The 27,016-nt window shown below is 41.0% G+C and overlaps 1 protein-coding gene across 3 annotated transcripts in view; it reads right to left on the reverse strand.

Annotated features, from left to right (window-relative positions):
* Positions 1-27,016, reverse strand: part of LOC140199425 (collagen alpha-3(VI) chain-like) — a 66,867-nt gene that overhangs the window by 22,053 nt on the left and 17,798 nt on the right. Inside the window, exons 3-6 of one of the 3 annotated variants that reach the window (XM_072261498.1) lie at positions 13,890-14,492; positions 11,202-11,810; positions 9,840-10,442; positions 4,338-4,952 (exon numbers count right to left, since the gene is read on the reverse strand). In XM_072261498.1, the coding sequence (XP_072117599.1) occupies positions 4,338-4,952; positions 9,840-10,442; positions 11,202-11,810; positions 13,890-14,492 (2,430 nt within the window). Of the gene's footprint in view, positions 1-4,337; positions 4,953-9,839; positions 10,446-11,201; positions 11,811-13,889; positions 14,493-27,016 lie in introns of all 3 variants that reach the window. The other 2 variants (XM_072261497.1, XM_072261499.1) reach the window with 2 other exon arrangements.

A 27,016-nucleotide genomic window follows, 5' to 3' on the forward strand; every position in this document is an offset into this window, starting at 1 on the left:
TGGCTCAAAGGGCTAAATGGCCTACTCCTGCGCCTATTGTCTATTGTCTATTGTCTATTGAATATGATTTTTGCTTCCTCATCTATACTAAGTTTCAAAGTCACGCTATATGAATATAAATCCCTTCAATCTGCCAGGAAAAAGCATGAGCTGAGGGTGTAGGCTTAGATTGTATTCCTGTATTCCATGCAAAAACACCACAGATGAGCCACACATTCAATTTGCAATGGGGCATAGTTGCACCATTATTTGATTGAATGGGAAAGAAAGCTGTCAGATGAGTAAAAATGCTAACTATATCCATACCTGTCTGAGTTAGAACTCCAGGAACAGAGCTGTATAGCAAGGAAGTATTTACCTAAGTAACTCTGGTGGCTGTGATATAGATTATCCTATTTTTGTAACACAGTATGGTTTTTCAATGAACAATGCTCCTTACAATGAAATTTACTTTAGCTTTAACATGTAGCTATCAACCATTTCCTCACCAATTCTTAAAAAGGCATTTAGTACAAGTTCAAATAAAATAATTTATTCCACTATTACTGGTCCAATGATCTACTTGATGACCTTTCTTAAGTCTGTGTCTTCTCTTAATTAATCTAATGTCCCTTGTCCATATATTTCTCTGAAGAAGGTAGGCCTATAAAACCAGCCTGCTCTAGTTACTTTTTTTTTCAAGTATTATCTGCTATCTATTTCCATCACACTTCATTGGGTAAATAAATTCACAGTGTGGCAAAATTGAATAAGTATTTACCTCTACCACAAGTTGGATTATGGACCTTTGTTTTGCATATTGCCAGACTATTGATCCTAACTGATGCTTGCAAAACCCACCATCTTAAATTTTTTTAAACTTTTAACTTTTCAATGATTTGAAGTTCCCTGGCCCCCACCGCTTTATTTTCACCATGGATGTCCAGTCCCTATACACTTCCATCCCCCATCAGGAAGGTCTCAAAGCTCTCCGCTTCTTTTTGGATTCCAGACCTAATCAGTTCCCCTCTACCACCACTCTGCTCCGTCTAGCGGAATTAGTCCTTACTCTTAATAATTTCTCCTTTGGCTCCTCCCACTTCCTCCAAACTAAAGGTGTAGCTATGGGCACCCGTATGGGTCCTAGCTATGCCTGCCTTTTTGTTGGCTTTGTGGAACAATCTATGTTCCGTGCCTATTCTGGTATCTGTCCCCCACTTTTCCTTCGCTACATCGACGACTGCATTGGCGCTGCTTCCTGCACGCATGCTGACTTTATTAACTTTGCCTCCAACTTTCACCCTGCCCTCAAGTTTACCTGGTCCATTTCTGACACCTCCCTCCCCTTTCTAGATCTTTCTGTCTCTATCTCTGGAGACAGCTTATCTACTGATGTCTACTATAAGCCTACTGACTCTCACAACTATCTGGATTATTCCTCTTCTCACCTTGTCTCTTGCAAAAATGCCATCCCCTTCTCGCAATTCCTCTGTCTCCAACGCATCTGCTCTCAGGATGAGGCTTTTCATTCCAGGACGAGGGAGATGTCCTCCTTTTTTAAAGAAAGGGGCTTCCCTTCCTCCACTATCAACTCTGCTCTCAAACGCACCTCCCCCATTTCACGTACATCTGCTCTCACTCCATCCTCCCGGCACCCCACTAGGAATAGGGTTCCCCTGGTCCTCACCTACCACCCCACCAGCCTCCAGGTCCAACATATTATTCTCCGTAACTTCCGCCACCTCTAACGGGATCCCACCACTAATCACATCTTTCCCTCCCCCTCTCTCTCTGCTTTCCGCAGGGATCTCTCCCTACGTGACTCCCTTGTCTATTCATCCCCCCCATCCCTCCCCACTGATCTCCCTCCTGGCACTTATCCGTGTAAGCGGAACAAGTGCTACACATGCCCTTACACTTCCTCCCTTACCACCATTCAGGGCCCCAGACAGTCTTTACAGGTGAGGCAACACTTCACGTGTGAGTCGGCTGGAGTGATATACTGCGTCCGGTTCTCCCGATGTGGCCTTCTATATATTGGCGAGACCTGACGCAGACTGGGAGACCACTTTGCTGAACACCTACGCTCTGTCCGGCAGAGAAAGCAGGATCTCCCAGTGGCCACACATTTTAATTCCACATCCCATTCCCATTCTGACATGTCTATCCACGGCCTCCTCTACTATAAAGATGAAGCCACACTCAGGTTGGAGGAACAACACCTTGTATTCTGTCTGGGTAGCCTCCAACCTGATGGCATGAACATCGACTTCTCTAACTTCCGCTAATGCCCCACCTCCCCCTCGTACCCCATCTGTTATTTATTTTTATACACACATTCTTTCTCTCACTCTCCTTTTTCTCCCTCTGTCCCTCTGACTATACCCCTTTCCCATCCTCTGGGTTTCCCCCCACCCTTGTCTTTCTCCCCAGACCTCCTGTCCCATGATCCTCTCGTATCCCTTTTGCCTATCACCTGTCCAGCTCTTGGCTCCATCCCTCCCCCTCCTGTCTTCTCCTATCGTTTTGGATCTCCCCCTCCCCCTCCCACTTTCAAATCTCTTACTAACTCTTCCTTCAGTTAGTCCTGACGAAGGGTCTTGGCCTGAAACGTCGACTGTACCTCTTCCTAGAGATGCTGCCTGGCCTGCTGCATTCACCAGCAACTTTGATGTGTGTATCTTAAATTGAACTTCTTCTTGGAAACTTTCCGAAGTGACAGCCTTACTTTTTACAAACATCATTGTGTGATGTACTCATCTGCAAATTAAACTCTTCTAAAATATTTACCAGAATGAAATACAACTCAGTAAGATGGAAAAGAAATCTGTGCTATGAACGGAATTGCAAGGAAGGGTCTATAGGGCTGTACTCCCTAAATATAGATGTTTTGCACGGTTGGATGGGGGGAGGAATGGTAGGAGCAGTGGCTGATCGAAGTTTTCAGAACAATGAAGAGGGTAGATTGAGCAACAGACAGATCCATGAGCAGCACAGTGGTGCCACTGGTAGAGCTGTTGCCTCACTACTCCAGGAACCTGATCTCCAGTGCTGACTGTGTGAACTTCCCACATTCCCCCTGTGACCACCTGAGTTTTCACCGATACTCTGGATTCTACCCACGTCCCAACAATGTGCAGGTTTCCAGATTAATTGACCACTGCAAATTGCCCCTTACGTGCCTGTTACTGGTGGAATTTGAGGCTTATTGGAATATGAGGAGGACAAAATGGGCGAGAAAAAATGCGTACTGAATGTTTGCTGAGGACTCAAAGGCTGAACTGTCTATTTCCATGCCATATCTTTCCCTGATTCTACAGATTTATGAGAAGGAGAGCATTTCTGTTGGTTGGACATTCTATTAATAGAGAACATAATCTAAGAATTAGAGCCAGGTCTTCAAGCTAAGGGTGGTAGAGGTTTGTAAACCTCATTTTCAAACAGCAAATGGTATGCTAATGTTGGTATTATTGCTAATTAACAAATTTTCAACAATTACCCATAATCCTATTGAATACTGGATAAGGGTTACAGGATGGATGGCTTTCTCTGGTATCTGTTCCCAAGTATTCAGAGAATAGAAATCACAAACATCTCGGTAGTTTCTAGTAATCTAACACTAAGATTATTGAAGATATTGTGGGCACGTGGCCAAGTGGTTAAGGCGTTCAACTAACGATCTGAAGGTTGTGAGTTTGAGCTCCAGCTGAGGCACCATGTTGTGTCCTTGAGCAAGGCACTTAATCACACATTGCTCTGCGACGACACTGGTGCCAAGCTGTATGGGTCCTAATGCCCTTCCCTTGGACAACATTGGTGTCATGGAGAGGGGAGACTTGCAGCATGGGCAACTGCCAGTCTTCCATATAACCTTGCCCAGGCCTGTGCCCTGGAGAGTGAAGACTTTCCAGGCGCAGATCCATGGTCTCGCAAAACTAACAGATGCCTTTTTTTTTATGACACTAAGATTAAAATTAGCTTTATTTGTCACATGTACTGTACATTGAAGTATACAGTGAAATATATCATTTGCGTCAAATCAAATCAGCAAGAATCATGCTGGGTACCATGTTTCACCATGTGTCGAAGTGTCGTCATGTTTCAATTGCCAATATATCATGCCTACAACTCACTAACCCTAAACGTACATCTTTTTGGACTGTGGGAGGAAACAGGAGCACCCAGAGGAAACCCAAGTGGTCACAGTATAAAACATTTAAAGTCCTTACAGACAGTGGCAGGAATCGAACCCCGATCTTACAACAGGCATTGTAAAGCATTGCGCTAACCATTATGCTACAGTGCTGTCAGGTTTCACAAGATATTTTGTCAAATTACAAAGAATAAAATTCAGATACCATTGATACTCTTTACTGTTGGCGTTTCAGAAATAATCTTCACACCAGAGAGAGTTGATAATGGCAACAGCACATCCTGCTTAATCTCTGGAAGTGATTTAAACTCCTTCACATTGAAAACCAAACTAGGTTCTAAAGCAGCCTCTTGTAGCTGCTGTCTTATTGCATTCTTAGCTCCGATGGCTAAAGTCATCACACCAGCTCGTAGCAGGGCATCTGAAGGTGCTTTGATATTATCCCTTGACCGTCCACCTGTAATAATAACCAAAAACTGTGGAACACCTTCTTCTTTCCTGCTTCCTGCATATTTGGTGAAGATATACTTATGAACGTAATCCAGGGCTGCCCCAGTCTTGACCTCGTTGCCTCCCCTCAGGGTGAGTTTCTTTACTTTAGCAATGAGTTCATCTTTTGATGAGTAGGTGTTTAGATAAAACTCAGGTGTTACGGCATCACTGTACTGTACGAGGCCTACTTGTACTTTGTCACTTCCAATATCCAGGCTCTCAATTATACTTGTGATAAAGTTGCGAATGGCTGGTAGATTTCTGTTTCCCACATGAAATGATCCATCAATTAAGAAAACAATATCTTTTTTGGCTGCTTTGGTTACAACTAAAAAGAGAATTGCACATGAATAATGCTGTAAATTTGAGTCATAATTTACTCTACGAAAGAAACAGTTTGATTAAGTAAAATTATGCTAATTTTTCAGAGATAGGTCATTAAAACATCAACACTTGTATTAAACTGATAAAAGGAGACACTAAGTATCAGAGTTAAGGTGGCATGTTGCAACTATACAAAATGTTGGTTACACTTCATCAGACTTTTGGGCACAATTCAAGTCACCATACAACAGGAAAGATGCAGCAGTATAGAGATTGTAGATGAGATGTAGTTATAAACATGAGTTAGGTTAAATTAGATGTATTCTCACTGAGACATAGAAGACTGAGAGGGGTTTACAAAATTTTGAGGGGCAGAGATGTGTAGTCAGAATTTTTTTCATATGAGGAAATCGAGAACTTTGGGGCACAGGTGTAAGGTGGGAGAGGATAAATTTAAAGGATATGAGGGGTAAGTCTTTCATATGGGGACGGTGAATATCTTGAAGGAGCTGCCAAAGCAGGTAGAGGAGGAAGATACAGTTACAATGTTTAAAATGCATTTGGACAAGTACTTATATGGGAAGAGGAGAGGGATATGGGCCTAATGCAAGCAAGTGGGATTAGTATAGAAAGGCATAGCAGCCAGCATTATCAGGTGAGACAAAAGGCCCCATTGTATTATGTGTGTTTCTACAATCCTGTAAATTCAACACATTTCAGAGGCTCAACGTCCGGCAGTGCAAGCATTTGACCAGTTCTGGCAAAGTCAGAGCAAATTAGTTTGGGGAAGCGTTACTCTGTCATTCATCCGAAACTCACTCTGCTCCAGCATTGGACAACTTTGTACTCTACAGCTCTGCTTCCAGCGAGTCCAGATTGCTGCTGCACATCCCAGGAAAATGGGCAGCTCATTCTTTGAAGCAGCCCATATCAATGGGTTTTTAGTAGAATTGTATAAAAGAAAAAAAAACATTGACAGATGTAACAAATGGATTCACTGAAGTGGGACTGGCCAGTGAAAATAAACATTCTTTCTCTTCTTCTTAATTGTCTTTTAACTGCGAAGATCACAGTTCAGGTCATGCTGCATTTGACTAAAGCCTTGTCCTTGTCCATGTAATCAGATAAACCTCATTAATCTTTTTGTAGCCCCATAGGTTCTACTGAGCTAAAGGACTCACAATATGCAGCGGAGAGAGATTCATGTGCCTATTAGATCTTAGCTAGTGAATCCTGATTCTGCACTGATAAGATTCAAAGAGTTGTACAGCTCAGAAATTGGCCCATCAGCCCACCACATCTATGCAGCCCTATCCGCCATTCTACACTACCACCATTGTTCCACGTGACATCATATCTTCTTGTGCCTTGCCTATTTAAGTGTCTAAATGTCTCTTAAACACAATAATTGTAACTGACTCCACCACCTCCTCTGGCAGAAGATTCCAAACACTTCCTGCGGAAATAAAAAGCATTTCTCTCAAGTCCTCTTTAAAATTCCTTCCTTTCACACCCTTCCATAATTCTGATTATCTGCTCTATATGTGTTTCTTATGGCTTTATATACTTCTTACTTATCAGGTTATCCTTAGTCCCCATCATTTCATGGAAAATGAGCCCAGATTCCTCCCCATAACTAAAGTCCCACAGTCCAGGCAACATCCTGTTGAATCTCCTCTGAACTCTCTTCAACGCATCCATGTTGGCATTGTCGTGTATCAGTTAGTACAGCACCAGTGACCAGAGTTCAATTCCACACTGTCTGTAAGTGTCGGTATGCCCTCCCCGGGACTGCATCAGCTGCCTCTGGGTGCTCCGGTTTCCTACCTCTTTCCAAAGATGTAGGGGTTAGTATTTTAATTGGTCACGCCAGTGTGATTTACAGTCCCAGCTCACTGGGCCAAAAGGGCCTGTTACTGTGCTGTTCCTCTGAATTAATAATAAATAAGTATCCTTTTTATTCACCTTTTGTTCTATTTACTTATTTGTTGTAAATTGTAGGAACTAATTTTTGTCTTGCTCTGTACCACTGCCAGAAAACAACAAATGTCACAACATACAGATGGTAATAAATATGTTTCTGATTCTGTATTGTGGCATCCAAACTGTACATCATACTCCAAGTGTAGTTTTTTGTAAAGTTGCAACATTCTGCCTCAACTTTTATATTCTATGCCCAACTTCTGAAGGCAAGCATGCCTTTTGCCTTCTTCATCACACTGTCTACCTGTTTCATCTCTTTCAGGAAACTTTGACACCTTTTACAATTTGTGTTGTCAAAGTTCACGTCACTATCTCTAAATATCCTTAAGATTCAAGGAATTTTAAAAATAGTTAAGATAGATTTAAATAATTTAAAATAAGACAAACCACTTACCTTTACTTAACGTTTTCTATCCAGATGGTGGACACTATTCAAGCTACGGTAAAGGGCCAGATACAAAGTGTATCCAGCCCCTCGGTACAATATAACTGAACTCTGATCCGGACTTGGGGGCTGAACTCGGTAGCAGAATAAGGTGGTTATTATCACGGGCAGGCACGAATATCAGGAATACACAGTTGGGTGCGACGCTGTTAATTCTATTCTAAATAAGAAAGAGGAGTAAAGTTTCCCCTTGTGCCTGGTCCACATTTTGAATATCATTGGGGAAGATCAGACCTTGTGCTCAGTTCCACTTTCCTGTCCCTGATTCAGCCATCCTCCCATATGAACTAAAAATCTACCTTGGTGTTATATTATTCAGCCATCCACAGTTCTCTGGGATGGAGAATTCCAAGGTTTCACCAGCCTCTGAAAAAAAAATCCTCATCTCATATGGTGACGTCTTACTCTAAAATTCTCTCTTAATTCCAGATCTTCCTACAAAGAGAAACATTTACCTCACTACCACTACCCCTTCTCAGAATCTCACATTTGTAAGGTCACCTTTCATTCTTCTAATGAGTATAATAAGCACAGACCCTTCAGTTTTTGCCCCCTAAAAGATGCTAGGAAGCACGATAAAGGTGTATAAGATTTTGAGAGGCATTGATTGTGTGGATAGCCAGAAGCTTTTTCCCAGAGCTGAAATGGTTAACATGAGGGGCATAATTTTAGGGTGCTTGGAAGTAGGTACGGGGGGGGGGGGGGGGTATGTCATAGGTAAATTTTTCACACAGATTGTGGTGGGTGTGTGAAATGCACTGCCAGAGAAGGTGGTGGAGGCGGATACAATAGGGTCTTTTAAGAGACTCTTAGATAGGTACATGGACCTTAGAAAAATAGAGGGCCATGCAGTAGGGAAATCCTAGGCAGCTTCTAGAGTAGGTTACATGATTGGCAAAGCATTGTGGGCCGAAAGGCCTGTAATGTGCTGTAGATTTCTATGTTCTATATTCTATATTCTATTCAGGGATCAACCTGCTGAACCCTTCTGAATTGTCTGTAATGTATACCACCTTTAATTAGGACATCAGAAAATACACAGTACTTCAGGTGTGGTTTCACCAATGTCCTGTTGAGTTGTAGCAAATCATATAACCATATAACAATTATAGCATGGAAACACTTTCTCCAGGTCTGTCCGCTAAAGAACAGCACAGTCCCTGTCCACAACCAGAAGGCAGAAAATAATGGTTTCCCTCCAGTTTGACATGGCTTTTAATCCATTCATAGAGTTTGTCACCTATTTTTCTGGAATACAATTATTTTCCATGGGAGAATGCAGAATTATAAAATAGCATCTGTAACAAAGAAGGAAAGCCATTCCCAACAATTAGAACTGGAGCAGGAAGCAATTCCTAGATCCACAAACACAAGAAGATCTGTAGATCTAGAAGTCCAAAGCAACACACACAAAATGCTAAGGAAATCAGCAGGCCAGGCAGCATCTGTGGAAAAGAGTGAACAGTTGACGTTTCAGGCCAAGGCCCTTCATCAGGACTGGAAAGGAAGGGAAGAAGTCAGAATTAGAAGGTGGGGTGGAGGAAGAAGTACAAGGTGACAGGTGAAATGTGAAACCTGGAGAGGGTGAGGGGGTGAAGTAAAGAGCAGGGAAGTTGGTGAAAGATATAAAGGGCTGAAGAAGGAAGAATCTGATAGGAGAGGACAGAAGACCTTGGAAGAAAGAAGAAAGGGAAGGGAGAGGAGCACCAGAGGGAAATGATGGGCAGGCAAGGAGATAAGTCGAGAGAGGGAAACAGGAATGGGGAATGGTGAAGGGTGGGCAAGTACCAAAAGTTCAAAAATTTGATGTTAATTCCATCAGGTTGGAGGTTACCCAGATGGAATAAATGGTGTTGTTCCTCCAACCTGAGTGTGGCCTCATCCTGGTAATAGAGGAAGTCATGGACTGACATGTCAGAATGGGAATGGGAAGTAGAATTAAAATGGGTGGTAACCGGGAGATCACGCTTTTTATGGTGAATTCATCTGTGCCATTCATTTTTGGCTGTTTTTGACCATACATCTACATTGTGGTTAGATGCCTGTAGCAGTTAGAGGGAGCTGAACAGCTCTTTACCAGAAACAATGACCCTATTAAGACACAACACATTGATAATTTTTACACAATTACAATAGGATCAATATCACTAAGAATTTTTGCAAAAGTTATGGTCAAAAGGGTATTATTGGCTTTCACCTTAACCCCTAGGCTATATGGCTATATCGCTGCAACAAGAACAGAAAATGATGAAAACACTCAACAGGTCAGGAAACAGCTTTGATAGGCAAAAAGAATTAATATTTCAGGTTGCTTATTAATTGCTGAAACCTTTGGTTACAATAAGAATATTATCATTTTACAGAATATTCAAAAAAGAGATTATTTAGAGCTATGATATTCCTATTTACTTAATTAAGTGTAAGAGAGTTTAACTGAAGCTCAGTAGTTCAAAAATCATTTACCTTTGGCAGTTGGAGATATTGGCAGGACAGAAGTTTGTGTCACACTATTCAGAGTTGATGAGGGGAAAAGCGCATCCCACTTTATTTCTTGTAGGGAACGTAAATCTTTCATATCAAGAGCCAAGCTGGGGTCCAAACTAACCTCTTGAAGTTGTTGCTTTTTGGAATCCTCAAATCCAATGGCCAAAGTTTTAATGCCGGCTCGTGAAAGTCTTTCCGAGGCTTCCTTTACGTCGTCTCTTGATCTTCCACCAGTAATGAGAACCAGGAATTGGGGGACACCCTCTTCGTGTCTGCTTCCTGAATATTTAGTAAAAAGATACTTAAGAACATATTTCAAGGCTTCTCCAGTCTTGAGAACAGTTCCACCTCTCGGCGTGAGTCTTCTTACATGAGAGATTATGTCATCTTTTGATGAGTAGGTGTTTAAAAAGAACTCAGAGTCTGAAAGATCACTGTACAGTACTAGGCCTACTTGTACAGCATCACTTCCAATGTCAAAGGCATCAACTGTTTTTATGATGAAGTTCTGGACAGCAGGTAAAATTCTTCTTCCACTGTTGTATGATCCATCAATAAGGAACACTATGTCTTTCTTGTCCACTACTAACCAAATAAAATACACAGTTACTGCAATATAATATCAGCTACGTCTGAGATATTAAATAAAGGCATGCTTTCTTCTTAATTTGAAAGTAATTTGTTTCTTAAACTTTGAAAATAACTCTTCTTTGAAAGCTTAAAACACAAGCCACATGGACTTGCTGTTTTTATAGCTATGCTCATTGCCAATGAAAAAAGTCGTGGTATAACATGAAATGCATTGGTATTTGGGCATCACCTGCTAATGTCATGAACTTTGTATTCAGCAGTCAATCAGCACTTGGGCCAAACAGTTGGCTGATTACTACCAGGAAGAACTTTTCAAGTGTTGCCCTGTATGAATCCGAACATGCAGACAACTTAATTAGGCATGTCCTGATAAGTAGCAATAACATGCCAACAATTGACAGCAAATACTAACGACAACAAGGGGGAATCAAACCGAGCACTCTTGACATTCAGAGGCATTGTTAGCATGAGAAACTAAAAGGACAATATCTATGGAACATATACAGTACATTCATTGGCAACAATTAGGACCTAACAATTTAATAATAACTTTAAAATACAGCTGTTATAAGATTTTGTAATGATGAAACATAATGGCAAATCAAAGAAAATGCAAATAATCCCCGACTACATTTCTTCTCATGAGATACTGCTTTATTTCAGCAAATCTGGGAAAAGAACTATTATATAATGTTCTGGAACATGTTTAATGAAAATAAAGAGATTCAGTAGTTTCTAAAGGTGAGATACCTTTTTTAGATGGTTCAGTCGGTTGTTCATAAACAATAGTTACACCAGCCAGTGTCGAGAGTGGTGTCAGCACTTGTTCCTTTATCTTTGGGAGAGATCGGAATTGTTCGACATTGAAGACTAAGCTGGGGTCAATTGCAATTTCGTTTATCTCTGCTGGGTCTGCGTTATTTACTCCAATGGCCAGAGTCATTACAGCAGCTCGCTTGAGGGTCTCTGCAGGAAGTTTTACATCATCCAGAGATTTTTCTCCAGCGATGATGACCAAAAGCTGGGGAACTCCGTCCTCTTTTCTACTTCCGGTCGCTCTGGTAAAGTGGTTTCTGGAAACGTAGTCCAGTGCTTTGCCAGTGTTGACTTCCCAACCGCCTTTCAATCTGAGTTTCTTTATTGCGGTTTGCAAATCAGATTGTCTTGAGTGGGTATTTAAGTAAAATTCAGTCCGCGCATCACCACTGTATTGCACCAGTCCTACTTGCACAGAGTCCGGACCAATTACAAATTTGTTGACTATATTTGAAATAAACTTGGAAATTTCCAAAAAGTTAGCATTTCCCACAGTGGAACTACCATCAATCAGGAATATTATGTCTCTCTTGCTGACTTGGGCTGCAAAGTAACATTGGATTAGATGAATAATGGAAACTTTTGCATCACATAATTTCTTTAAACCTAAAGAATAAATTTAGATCTTGTACTGGAACAATGATGAAGGAGTTCAAAAGATTTAGTTATTCTGCCAAAGATTGTTAGAACATTGAATTCTTGTAAACGTTAGCAGAAAATAATTTTTGTCATAACAAATAACCATCGAGATAGTTGTGTATTTGTAATTTATAGGATCATAGCCTTGTGAGCAAATATCTGAAGGTTGAGATCATGTCAGCAGAGATGTGACAGCTAGCTCATGGATGGATTATTATTGCTTAGCAATATAAATTTTTAAGTGAATCTGAACAATAATAACTACAATATTTTTTACTTTAGTTTTCCAATTTATATTCAGTGCTTCAGAAGAATGTGGTACTTACTGATTGAAGAAGCAAACAAAAACTCTAAAATGTACAAAATTCAGTGACATTTGCCAATGATATAAGTAATCGAATGATGGTAACAAGATTTTACTATAGATAATCAACATTCATCAGTTACTGTCCCTCTGTTAACTAACTAACAAATGGGAACTGAAGTCAGCAGGACTTTTGAAAGTTTTTAAGACCTGGAGGGGAAAATTGTGAAAGTGTTTATGCGGGAGGGTAGAGCAAGGCTTATCTGCCATCAATTTTCAGTCAGCTAAGAATCTTGCTACTGAAGTAATCTAGAACACTTCCAAATAAGCTTATTTCTTTTTGGTAAGCAGGCTGAGTGTAAACTGACAGGAAGCATTACTTCTAAGGAAAAATACTGGGATTACTGCAAATCTGCTATATATGGTCATATATAAGCTGAAAAGGGGCAGATGCTAAGAGAAAAGGAAACAAGAGCTATTGTTTCAATCCACGACTAATATGGAAACATTAAATTTTCTCTCTCTTCAGGTGCTGCCTGATGTGTTCAGCATTCATAATGTGTACTGCATGTATTGATAGATTCCAATTCATGGAGTGAAGTGATAATGGCACTAAACAGCAGCTCCTTTGTTTGCATCTTCGTTGATATCTCTTTTTTTCCCTTTTCAAGCTTCTTTTGAAGACCCTGACCTGGAGTTACACTCTTGACTTCGGTTCTTTGCAGGAATGGGACCAGCTCTCAGGGCCTCGTGATCGGCCACTTTTTGATATCCCAAGGACGTGGCCTGGAAGTCTAGCATGCCTTCAAGGTGCCGGATTTTTGTGGCTCTGAATAAAGGCTGATTCAAGGCCGGTGCCCCTGACTGAGGTGTCACAGGCAAAGACAGAACACCGGGAGCAGCCGGATAGCTGCCGTGGGCTGTGTGTCCAGAGACCTGAGCTCCTCCGGGCACAGAGCTCAGAAAAAGTGACACAACAGAATTTTAACATCATAAATCAGAGAGTTGTTTGTTATGCCTCCCCTCCCACTGTGAAATGGGGACACCCATTTTTCAGAGAGGCAGCCTGTGGTATGTTGAATTACTGGGTGAACAAGTAGTCTTTGGGGTACTGCAAGTCTGTGTCGTTGCTGCTTTGCTGCACACTTGAGTGCTCGGTGGGGGGCGCCGATGCTTTTTTGCTGGTGGGAGGGGTTGGTCGTTGCTTTGCTGCTGCTTATGCATGGAGGAGGGAGCTGGGGGGGCTAACATTTAACTGTCATTCATTCTTTGGGGCACTCCTCTGTTTTTGTGGATGTTTGCAAAGAAGAAGAATTTCAAGATGTATATTGTATGCATTTCTCTGACTTTAAATGTACCTATTGAAGTACTTGCTGCTAAAATCATTCAAACCTTAAGTAGCTATTAAGGAAGGTAGAACAAATTAATTAAAATATACACAAACAGATTTGGAATCTCATTTTCATTTTTAACTTTACTCTTAAAGTTCTGAGAAGGCAAATGCAGATTTTCTATTTGCTGAGCTATTTAGCCTTGAACAGGTTGCTATCTCTCCAAACTGAAATCTTCAGTACATACAAAGCAGCTTTAATAGAAAGAAAGTCATCTATTTTGTAGAAGATATTTGTCTTACATCTGCAAACAAAAAAAAATGCTTAGAAATATTGGAAGTTGCCCACCTTCTACCTTAGATTCTTGCACCTCGATCACCAGTTGTTTTTTGGCCACCAGTGAAAACAGAGGCATCAGTTGTTGCCGTGTTGAATCCAGTCGTCGGTAATCAGGAATGAGCACAGTAAATGACGGATCAGTGGCTATCTTATTAGCTTCAGCTGCATCAGCACTTTTCACACCAATAACAAATGTAAAGGTGCCCTGTTTTTTTACTGAAAATACTCCACCCCGGACATCATCGCTGGATGGTCTTGAAGTTAGAAGGATCATTACCTGGGGAACCTCCTGTGCTGCCCTGCTCCCAGATGGTGGAGTAAAGTGATAGTCAATCAGAAATTGGAGGGCCACTCCAATGTTAGCTTCACCTCCACCTTTCGGCTGAAGATTGTTTACGGCTTTCAGCACTTCTGTTTTTGCGTTATATGTGTTCAAATAGAACTCAGTTCTCGGGGTGTTGCTATACTGTACCACAGCAATCTGGATGTCATTGGGGCCAATATTAAAATCTTTAATGAAATTTTCAATGAATGATTGTATGAACTGAAATTCAGCTTGTCTCACATTGTTTGATCCATCAATTAGGAAGATTAGGTCAGCTGATCCTTGTGCTTTCAAGAGAAAAATAAGATGAACATGTTAAGACAGGTAGTTCAAAACACTTTTACATTTATGCAGTGCCATTCATGTTCTCAGGTTAACTAAAAAGGGCAAAATTGAATACAATAAAGTTTATAAAACCACTTAATATATGAAGTCTAGGAAAATAACAGGGGAATTCACCAGGTGTTATTTTGAAACCTGAGGAAAAGATATTACTGAACTAAGACTGAATAAGCAGAAAGCAGTCAAAATGTCAAAATAAAATGTATGGGTATTCAGAGGACTGAAGAATGAAGTCATCAGGATTTCACTTGCATTCAAACCTAAAGAAAGAATAATTTAGTGTCGGGAGTTGAACAATTCGTGCCGACTGCAGATAAAGGGGGGAAACTGAGTAGAATAGCAAGTTTGAGGCGGAAAGGAAAATAAATTCTGTGGGGCAGTCATGTGTGCATTGCTGATAAAAACAGAGAGAGAGGGCCAAGAGAAACTGGAATATAACAATTCCCAATGATAGGGGCTAGCCAGATATTAGGTTTTTTTTGGTATCTCATTTAGTAAACAGTGCATTGCCCTAACATGGGAGAAATATTTAAGTCTTGAAGGGAATGAGCTTTATACAATTAGAAAGGTTTTGAAAATAAAAGGACTGTGATCAATTTGTACAAGAAAATGCTCAAACTGGCGAGATAACATGGAGTTGCTTTTATTCCTAAGATTCTGTTCAAACTACTTTTAAGGAATACCAATGCGTCACCATCACATATAATTACAATGAAATCTTAATCAAATCAGGTGGCCATCTAGTGTTTAGGTAGAAAAATGCAAGTACTGTCAAAAATTACTTAATGTCAGAGACATAGAGAAATGCAACATGGATATGAGCCCTTCTACCCAACCAGACCATGCCAAATACAATGCCCTCCCAGTCAGTCCCGATTTCCTGCATTCAACCCATATTCCTCTAAGCCACAAATCTCCATATTCCTTTCCTAGTGCTTCTTAAATGACACAACTGTACCTGCCTTAATATCTTCCTCTGGCAACTCATTCCATATACTCACCACCCTCTACATGTAAAAATTCCCCCTCGTGTCCTTTTTAAATCCTTCCCCTCTCACCCCAGATTTATCCCACTAGTTTTGGACTCCCCTACCGCAGAGGGAAAAACTGTTACCATCCACCTTATCTATGCCTTTCATAATTTTAAACCCTTTATATAAGGTTAAACACTTCTATAAGATTGTCCCTCATTCTTCTATGATATAGGCCCTCTAAACCTGGCCACATCCTCATTAATTTCTCTGAACTCTTTCTAGTTTAACCAGTCTTTCCTGACCAAAACTATAGAGTATTCCAAGTGCAGCCTCTCCAACATCTTGTAACAGCGGAACATGTCCCAGCTGTTAACTCAGTGCTCTGACTGATGAAGGCGATCAAAATCAGCTTTTTTCTTTGAAGTTGGATATTAAGAGTGAAGATAAAGAGAATATTTCAAAATCAGAATCAGGTTTAATATCATCAGTTTATGTCATGAAATTTGTTGTCTTTGTGGCAGCAGTACAATGCAATATATAATATTAGAGAAAAAATGTGAATTACAGTAGGGGTGTATATATTAAATAGTTAAATTAAATAAACAGCGCAAAAATAAAAATAAAAAAGTAGTAAGGTAGTGTTCATGGGTTTGATGGTAGTGAAGCAGCTGCTCCAGAATCATTGAAGCTCCCATACCTCCTTCTTGATGGTGGAAATGAGAACAGGAAATGCTCTGGGCGATGGGGTCCTTCATGTTGGATGTCACCTTTTTGAGGCGTCGCTCCTTGAAGATATCCTGGATACTACGGAGGCTAGGCACATGATGGGGATGACTAAGTTTACAAGTCTCTGCAGCTTTTACCAGTCCTGTACAATAGCACCCCCATAGCAGACAGTGATGCAGCCAGTTAGAATGCTCTCCACAGTACATCTGCAGAAAGTTGTGAGTGTCTTTGGTGACATACCAAACATCCTAAGCACTTTTTTCTACACCTCTTCTTCCTGTGACATGACTTACAATGACCTAAGCCCTTGTGCTCCGTACATTTATTACACTCCCTAGTTCCCTACTGTTAGTTTGACTTTCCAAAATGCATCACCTCTCACTTACTTACATTGAAATCCATTTGCCATTCCTCAGCCCAATTCATTGACTGATCAAGATCCCCTGTAATTCACAATAACCTTCTTCACTATTAATGAAGGGAGGAGAAGATGGCGGCACAATGCAGCGCGCGTGGCCTCTCCGGTAATGAATATCTGTAATGTGTCAAGTAGGAGGCCGTGCACAATTCTGATTTGATAGAGGCAGACCTGAGAGCACGGAGGAACATCTGGTGAAACTTCTGAAATGCCTGTTTCGCTGCCGTCGCTACTGTGTGATCCGAAATCTCCGGAGGGGAAGGCCCCGAATCCTTGGCTTTGCCTGTTGCTTGGCGGCCGGGCCGGGGTCGAAGCGCTCAGCAGAGATGGTGGTCGGTGCTTGGTGTCGGAGGCTCGAAGTTTTCGGAGTCGGCCTGTGGTCTGGTGCTTTCAGGATGCTGCATTGGCAAGTTTGCAGCCCTGGAAGCTCATGGCAGGGAGAGTTTCTTCCTTCTACCGTCTGCTTGAGACGTTGGGGCTATCAGGACTTTGAGACTTTTTTGTACCGTGCCCATGTACCGTGCTCTTATCAAATTACGGTATTGCTTTGCACTGTTGTAACTATATGTTATAATTATGTGGTTTTTGTCAGTTTTAGTCTTGGTCTGTCTTGTGTTTCTGTGATATCATACTGGAGGAACATTGTATCATTTTTTAATGCATGCATTACTAAATGACAATAAACGAGGACCGAGTGTCCTCATAATCTAATCTAATCTAATATCACCTCCATAATGTTTAACAAAACATTCAAAATACCTTTAATATCAAAGAATGTATAAATTATATAACCTTGGGATTTGTTTTCTCACAGATAGCCACAAAGCAAGAAACCCAAAAGAACCCAATTAAGGAAAAAAACTAGAAGACCAACACTCGATGTGCAAAATAAGGGAAAAAAAAACACACAAATCCTGCAAATAATTGAAGCCAACAACAACATTCTGAACCAAACTGAGTCCTCAGATCTGAACCCCGGAGCGGCCCAGAGTAGGCTCAAAGCCTCGATAATCAGTTCATCATATTAGCGAGCATGGAGCACAGCAGCCGGGGCAGTCTTCATAGCCTCGGCGCCATGGAAAGAGGAGTGACCATCAGGGAGAATGAGTGAAGTCGGCTGTCACCCTGCATCCTGACACCCTGTCTTTTCAGTCTAAATTGGCGTTTAAATTGGCCAAACAATCGAACAACGAAAGGCTCTGGCATCCTGGAGAGAGCAGGTGAACATCGCAGAGAGCAAGTGAAATCAGCTCTCACCTCCAATCTGGCCCGGCACTTAAATTGTCTATATGTACCAGTGAATCATACCTCGCTCTAGCACCCAGCTACTGCTAAGGGCTTGGGCCTAGACTATGTCACCTAGCCTGAAGCCGCTCTCAAGTTTTTCAAATCAGCTCGACGCCCAGAGCAATCCAACCTTGCACCTGGGCCATTTGTACAGGCATTGGAACTCCTCTGCCCGGGCCCCGACTCCTCTTGGCACCCAGAGCAATCCAAGCTTGTACCTGGCCCAGTTGTACGGGCATTGGAACTCCATCTGCAACGATTCTGCAACATGCCATATCAGTTCATCCCCCGAACTCACTTCGCCATTGCTCACCCCTTTACTTTTTGCAGTGATAATTTAACACAATTTACCTCAGGAAAGGTATTTTTAGTGATGTCGTTAGTTGGATTTCTTAACTTTTTAACTACCAGAGAGCTGTTGCATGCATCCAGAAGCACCATCTCATCCAGAATTTATGGAGGCAAAATATATAGAGCCAGTAGAGAAGTGTGCATGGTGGTGTTTCAAATCAGATGGTGGAGCCATAAATTTAAAACCTGAAGCAAATAGGTAGTCATGTATTAAATCTGAGATAACAGCTGAAGAATGTAAAGCTATTGCATCAGGAATGTCATTATAGAGGAAGGCAGATATATTTGGATGGTAAAGTAACGTGCTGCAGCTGGAGGAAAGCTCCCGGGAGTGCAGCTGTGAACTGGTGATCAGATAATGGAGAATGTATTAAAAGGAGGAAATACATAAGGTTTGACATGTTGATGTACTGGAGAAAGACCAATATATGCATGATCTTCACTGCAGCAAGTGAGTTAGTGTGAGTAGACTATGCAAGAAAAATTAGCTCAATTGATGCATTGATGCAGTTGATCGAGAATCATGAATTCCCAAGCCTGCTTTATTATTAACATTCACACTTTTTAAGCACAGGAATGAAGACTTGCAAGCTTTACAACTGCTTAATGTTAAGCAAAATTAGTGAAGTGTTAATAGTCAGCGGAATAGGTGAACTTGCACCATGCTTTGCAATGAAAATTCTGGAGAACACATAAAACAATTCATTGAAGTTGGGAACAGCCAATGTTCCACTCCATGTTGATATGTTTAATAATGTGTTTTGGCAGTTATTAAATATCAGAGAATCTCAAATCTTTGTACGATTTATTGAAAATTTCTCTCCACTGAAGCCAGCATTGATGCTTTCCCAGGAGAGTAGGCAGCTATCAGGTACTGTATGGTGGTGCTTGAGTTCTTGAACAGTCATTATCTGTAAGTGGAGAAGTCACCATCAGAGCATTAACACCTAATATTTGTACGTTATTAGAGAGTGATAAGGAATAAGAATTGATATTTCAAAACCATCTTAAACACTTTATTTACCTTGAAAACACTGATTCAATAAGACAGTTTTATAAACCATTACCCAGCCAGACTGTACCAACTAAATGTACAGTGTTTCTTGATATCTTTAACATGCTGTTTCTAACATCTGTTATGAATCAAGAATCCAGGACTGAAAACTGCAACTTTCAAGTTATCTTCAGTGATTTTGACAGGTCCAAGTATTACTAGGCTGCAAACATTGAAAATAGGATTAGTGTTATTGAGTTCCCAAAGTGGAAAGCTTTAGGCACTTTGATGTGAGAGTTCTTAGAGGGGATTTCTTAGAAATATCAGTTATGTGTTAAAATCAAATACTCCCAGTAACATCTGTATTGCAACTGGGAATCCAGGCTAAAGGACTGAGGTGGTGCAGCTGAATGATCGTTTCTCATCAGGTCTCGCAATGTCATCTGGAAGATGTCTATATGCATTCAGTCTGAAGCTTTCAATACCTTGAGAAAATAGGAGCAGAATTCGACTACCAGCCTTCAGCTCTGCTGCATTATCCAATATAATCATGGCTAATCTGTCCTAGGCTTCAACTCCACTTCATGCCAGTTCCCTCATAGCCTTTGTTTCCACAATCTTTCAAAAATTAATCTACCTCTCTATTTAATTTAACTGCACAACCCTCCATATGTAACTCAATATTAAATCACAATTCTGTGGCATTATTGATTTGGGTAGCATGAGAAGCAGTTACCTAACAAGGAAGGAGAGATCCATTCTCTCTGTTAAGGATAATGAGAGGAAATCTTATTGAAACATGTAAGCTTTTAAGTGTGCACGGAAAGGAAAATGCTGTAAAGGTTTTTTCCTCTGATGGGGACAACCTAGCTAGAGGGAATTTTGCTTCTTTCCTATTCAGTCCCTCAGGGTTGAGGATGGTTCAGTTCCACCATGCCTTTGTGGGTTCTAAGGTAGCTGATGAAGTCAATATGGGAACCATAGGCAAGTGGTTGCTGTCAGGGCAGCAGGCAGGTAATTTGTGAGGTTGTCCACTCATTCTCCAACTTGTACAAGGCTTGTGTGTGTTCCTGGTGCTCTCAACACCACCCTGACTATTCTTTCTCCACTATGAACTGTCATAGGCCAGAGGTTCCCAGAAATTAGCAGAATGTTACATTCCTCCAAGGAGTCTTTGAACACATCTTTGAATCATTTCTGCTGCCCTCCTGGATAAAGGCAATGCTCTTCAAACAGAGAAGAAAGAAGAGGAATTTCTTTCCTGAGAATCTCACAAGCACTTAAAGTTCTCCACTCAAAAAACTATTGATGTTGAGTCATTAAGTATAGACGAGCCTAAGATTGATATTTAACTCATAATGGAATCCAGGTTTATGAGGATCAAGAGTAAAAGGAGACTGAGGCCAAGGTCAGATCAGCCATATCAGAATGAGCAGCAATGTTGGTTTGTGAAACATTTCAGCAGCTCCTGCTCCTATTTTCAATTTTGTGTTTATATGCTCTACAGTCACAGCAGCAAGCTGGTCACTTTGCATGAGTTGCATTGCTGAGGTTAACGTGGAATGTTTACTGCTGGCCAGTCTGATCTGAGGGTACCTGATGACCCAGGCAGGGGGAGAGAGATTATCTTCACAGTTGGTCTGGATTGCATACACCTAGCTCAGGGTGGGTGGAGTTTGGGAACAATGATGGCACCTAACGGCAACTCCTTTGCTTGCATCTTCAGAAACAGCTCTGCTTCCACCTTTAATGTCCTTACTTTTTTCCTTTCAGGGTTCTTTTGAAGACCCTGACCTGGAGTTACACGTAGGCTTCAGTTCTTTGCGGGAATAGAACCATAGAACCATAGAAACTACAGCACAGAAACAGGCCCTTTGGCCCTTCTTGGCTGTGCCGAACCATTTTCTGCCTAGTCCCACTGACCTGCACACGGACCATATCCCTCCATACACCTCCCATCCATGTATCTGTCCAATTTATTCTTAAATGTTAAAAAAGAACCCGCATTTACCACCTCATCTGGCAGCTCATTCCATACTCCCACCACTCTCTGTGTGAAGAAGCACCCCCTAATGTTCCCTTTAAACTTTTCCCCCCTCACCCTTAACCCATGTCCTCTGGTTTTTTTTCTCCCCTTGCCTCAGTGGAAAAAGCCTGCTTACATTCACTCTATCTATACCCATCATAATTTTATATACCTCTATCAAATCTCCCCTCATTCTTCTACGCTCCAGGGAATAAAGTCCTAACCTATTCAACCTTTCTCTGTAACTGAGTTTCTCAAGTCCCGGCAACATCCTTGTAAACCTTCTCTGCACTCTTTCAACCTTATTTATATCCTTCCTGTAATTTGGTGACCAAAACTGAACACAATACTCCAGATTCGGCCTCATCAATGCCTTTTACAACCTCATCATAACATTCCAGCTCTTATACTCAATACTTTGATTAATAAAGGCCAATGTACCAAAAGCTCTCTTTACGACCCTATCTACCTGTGACGACACTTTTAGGGAATTTTGTATCTGTATTCCCAGATCCCTCTGTTCCACTGCACTCCTCAGTGCCTTACCATTAACCCTGTATGTTCTATGTTGGTTTGTCCTTCCAACGTGCAATACCTCACACTTGTCAGTATTAAACTCCATCTGCCATTTTTCAGCCCATTTTTCCAGCAGGTCCAAGTCCCTCTGCAGGCTCTGAAAACCACCCTCACAGTCTATTACACCTCCAATCTTTGTATCATCAGCAAACTTGCTGATCCAATTTACCACATTATCATCCAGATCATTGATATAGATGACAAATAACAATGAACCCAGCACTGATCCCTGTGGCACACCACTAGTCACAGGCCTCCACTCAGAGAAGCAATTCTCTACCACCACTCTCTGGCTTCTTCCATCAAGCCAATGTCTAATCCAATTTACCACCTCTCCATGTATACCTAGCGACTGAATTTTCCTAACTAACCTCCCATGCGGGACCTTGTCAAAGGCCTTACTGAAGTCCATGTAGACAATATCCACTGCCTTCCCTTCATCCACTTTCCTGGTAACCTCCTCAAAAAACTCCAAGAGATTGGTCAAACATGACCTACCACGCACAAAGCCATGTTGACTCTCCCTAATAAGCCCCTGTCTATCCAAATGCTTGTAGATTCTGTCTCTTAGTACTCCCTCCAATAACTTACCTACTACTGACGTTAAACTCACCGGCCTATAATTTCCCGGATTACTTTTCGATCCTTTTTTAAACAACGGAACAACATGAGCCACTCTCCAATCCTCCGGCACTTCACCCGTAGACAGCGACATTTTAAATATTTCTGCCAGGGCCCCTGCAATTTCAACACTAGTCTCCTTCAAGGTCCGAGGGAGCACTCTGTCAGGTCCCGGAGATTTATCCACTTTAATTTTCCTCAAGACAGCAAGCACCTCCTCCTTTTCAATCTGTACAGTTTCCATGGTCTCACTACTTGATTCCCTCAATTCCATAGATTTCATGTCAGCTTCCTTAGTAAATACAGACGCAAAAAACCTATTTAAGATCTCCCCCATTTCCTTTGGTTCTGCACAAAGCCGACCACTCTGATCTTCAAGAGGACCAATTTTATCCCTTACAATCCTTTTGCTCTTAATATACTTGTAAAAGCTCTTTGGATTATCCTTCACTTTGACTGCCAAGGCAACCTCATGTCTTCTTTTGCCCTCCTGATTTCTTTCTTAAGTATTTTCTTGCACTTCTTATACTCCTCAAGCACCTGATGTATCCCCTGTGTCCTATACATTTCATACAACTCCCTCTTCTTCTTTATCAGAGTTGCAATATCCCTTGAGAACCAAGGTTCCTTATTCCTATTCAATTTGCCTTTAATCCTGACAGGAACATACAAACTCTGCACTCTCAAAATTTCCCCTTTGAAGGCTTCCCACCTACTGATCACATCTTTGCCAGCGAACAACCTGTCCCAATCCACGCTTTTTAGATCCTTTCTCATTTCTTCAAATTTGGCCTTCTTCCAGTTCAGAACCTCAACCCTAGGACCAGATCTATCCTTGTCCATGATCAAATTGAAACTAATGGTGTTATGATCACTGGAACCAAAGTGCTCCCCTACACAGACTTCTGTCACTTGCCCTAATTTGTTTCCTAACAGGAGATCCAATATTGCATCCCCTCTAGTTGGTCCCTCTATATACTGATTTAGAAAATTTTCCTGAACACATTTTACAAACTCTAAACCATCTAGACCCCTAACAGTATGGGAGTCCCAATCAATGTATGGAAAATTAAAATCCCCTACCACCACAACTTTATGTTTCCTGCAGTTGCCTGCTATCTCTCTGCAGATTTGCTCTTCCAAGTCTCGTTGACTATTGGGTGGTCTGTAATACAATCCCACTAATGTGGCCATACCTTTCCTGTTTCTCAGCTCCACCCAATAGGATCTGTTCTCGGGGTTCCATCACTGGCCACTATTCGACATGCCAAGGGTTTGCCCTGAGAATCTCGATCATGTTCGGAAGCCTAAGATCTCGGGGCTCTGGAGACGAGCGGATCAGGGGTCAGTGTCACAGCCGGAGACTCGTGTGTCGTCGGGGAGGCCGGAAAATCTTTTGCTGTGAGCCTGAAGACCCAAGGTCTTTGCAATCTTCGGACACAAGAGTTCGAAAAAAGCGACGAAACAGACTTTTAAGATCGTAAAGCAGCTGGTTGTTTTTACGTCTCCTGCTCGCTGTGAAAATGGGGGACACCTCCCTCTCCCTTGCCAGGGAGAGAGAGAACCTGTGGGTTGTCGAATTCGGATGAAATGTGATGCTTTTAGAGTAACTTTGGTCTGTGTCTTTGCTATTGCTCAGCACACGCTTTGGCTCGGTGATTGTACCAATGTACGTTTATTTTTGCTGGTAGGGGGAGGAGGGATTGTTGCTCGCTGCCGCGAGGGGGGAACTAAAAAGGAATTTTGGATTCTCACGTTTAACTGTCATTCATTCTTTGGGGCATTTCTCTGTTTTTGTGGATGTTTTGTGAAGAAAAAGCATTTCAGGATGTATATTGTATACATTTCTCCGGCATTAAACTTGACCTTTGAACCTTTGAACCAGCAATCATCAGAAGAAAAGCAAAAAATGAAAGCCCTGCTATATGGCATGGTTATCCCTGAATTATAATGATAACAGAAATTCCTGGAGCTGTTGGTTGAATAATAAACACACAGTTCTTTTCCAAAAATGCTACTCAACCATTGTAGACTCTGGCATATTCTTGTCTTTTCTCATAGGTGAGTACAATAAAATGAATATATGTAAGTTTAAGTATTGTGTCTACAGTGCTGAATGAGATTTGATACACTGTTAGGCCAGCTCCTAGTACTGGTTAAGTACAGACTGCCTTCCATAAAGGGTATTTTATTGGTAGCTCTTTCCTTATTTCTTGCCATAGTGAATGGCAACACAACTAAGCCTTTATGCAGCACACTGGCACCAAGTACATAGTGTTATTGTTTGGGAGAGTAGTTGAGCAGTTATCAAGTTGGTGATGATAGTGGACATTGTGGAGATAAAAGGTGGCAACCTAGAGATAAAATGAGCAGGGTTCTTGAGGGCAACATATTTTGCTGAAGTTTAAGGAGTGGAAATGGAACAGACAAATGGCACCACATGCCCAAAGAGAAGGTTGTTGTCATTCCTAGTGATCAAATCTGAGACATGTGAGATGTTGCTGCATATGCATTTACTGTGAACCATGTAGGATTATGGACTGTGCTAGAGGGAAGGGTGAGATTGATTATGGTGTGCTTTTATATAGGTCAGTACAACATCATGGGCCAAAGGTCCCATACTGTGATGTACTGTTTTAACTCTAGGTTATAAATATTAAAAATTGTGTAACATATTTTCTAGATTTCATCTACTGTTTAACACTAAACTATACATATTAATAATGTTTGTTAACTACAGCAGCAGTTGTATGATGCTTTATATTCCAGTTTGTTACTAAGTACCATAAACACAATCATCACTTTTGACTTTCGCTACACTGTATTGAGCTGACATCAGTTGTGCGATATTTGGAGCTCTCGAGGTGCCCCTTCAGTGCAATACCTTCTTCCTCCATGTCACTTAACTCAACCGGCAGTACACCTGATTCGATCTGATCACTAATTCTGTAGGCAATAGAGCTATGTAAAAATCAAACTCTTTCCCAAGACTTGAGCAGCCTCATTCATTCCAGTGGTTTTCTCCAACTTACATTAAATAGTTTCACCATGCTGAGCTTCCTGTCTTCCACTTCACTCTAGATCCTTGCAGTGGTACAACCATTGTCTGGAAACCTAATGATCCAGTTGCCTCGTGATGTCCAAAACGGTCATGGACATTTTCTCCAAATCACTTCTGATTGAGGACTACACATATTCTTCTTGTTCTCATACCAAATCACTACCAAATGGTACTCTGAACTTGTCCTGAGCTCTACATTTTGGGACATCTTGTCGTGGCTGACCTCTCTGGAATACACAATCCTTTTCTCCATAGATTTGTCTTTTCATATCACAGTGGCCGCTGCAGGCTTCTGGAATGGACACTTATTGTCCAAATGTCTCATAGTTTTATTTTCAGTCCATAATGAAATATAGTAACTTTATATAAGTAAATAACTAATAAATATAATCTTAAGAGGAGGTAATATAGTGTAATGGCTAAGAAGTTTGTGTACCATATTATTATTACATTGATAAACTGTTGACTATCTCCAATAAAGACTGTTTTGGTGGTAGCTCTGTACTTGTTATTTAATGAAGAGCAACATAAAAGTGTCTACGGGCATTACAGGTGGGTATGGTAGTGTACAGGGGGGCATGGTATCATATCAGTTAGCATAATGCTTTACAGTGCCAACTGTAATATCTTTGTTCAATTCCCATTGCTCTCTGTGAGGAGTAGGTACATTTTCCTTGTGACCAGATGGGTTTCCTCATGGTGCTCCAATTCCCTCCCACATTCCACAGACATATGCTTTGTGTACTTACTATTTCAGCAATATTTGAGTAATATTGTAAATATATTGTTCAATTAAACATTCTTTGTTTTTTTTAAATAATTCATCAGGGGTTAAATGTAAAAGTATGTGAATGGCAAACATTATCATGCCACTATTTCATAAGTGTGTGTCTCACAAAAGTAAGAACAAAGTAAACATGTTATTCCCAGCTCCGCGTTTATCTGCCAATTAGTTCTATGATTTGGATTTGCAAAACATAAGTGGCAATAAGTAAGTTTCAAAGCCACCCCTAGACAATTACCTACCTGTTGAAGTGCAGTGAGACATTTGAGTTTAAAAAAAAGTGCAGCATGTTTTTCTTCAAAAGAGGACAAAGACATTTGAGTTTTAAAAAAGGCAGAAAATGTTTAAATAATTCATCATGGGTTAAATGAAAAAGTACATGAATGGTATACATTATCATACCACCACATCATAAGTGTATGCCTCATAAAAGTGAGAACAAAGTAGACACGTTATTCCCAGCTCCATGTTTATCTACCAATAAACAGTTCATAAACAGTGAGTACCAGATGATAGTAATCATAAATTTAAAAGAGCAGAAATGGCTGGTTACATCGGAAAGAGAGACACATTCCATTGCGCAACAGATAACAGGCTGATGTATACTGAGAAGATTGAGCAGTATTTTGAAGCAAATAAAATACCAAAGCC

The sequence above is a fragment of the Mobula birostris genome, chromosome 6 (genome assembly GCF_030028105.1).
Source record: "Mobula birostris isolate sMobBir1 chromosome 6, sMobBir1.hap1, whole genome shotgun sequence".
Lineage (NCBI taxonomy): Eukaryota > Metazoa > Chordata > Chondrichthyes > Myliobatiformes > Myliobatidae > Mobula > Mobula birostris.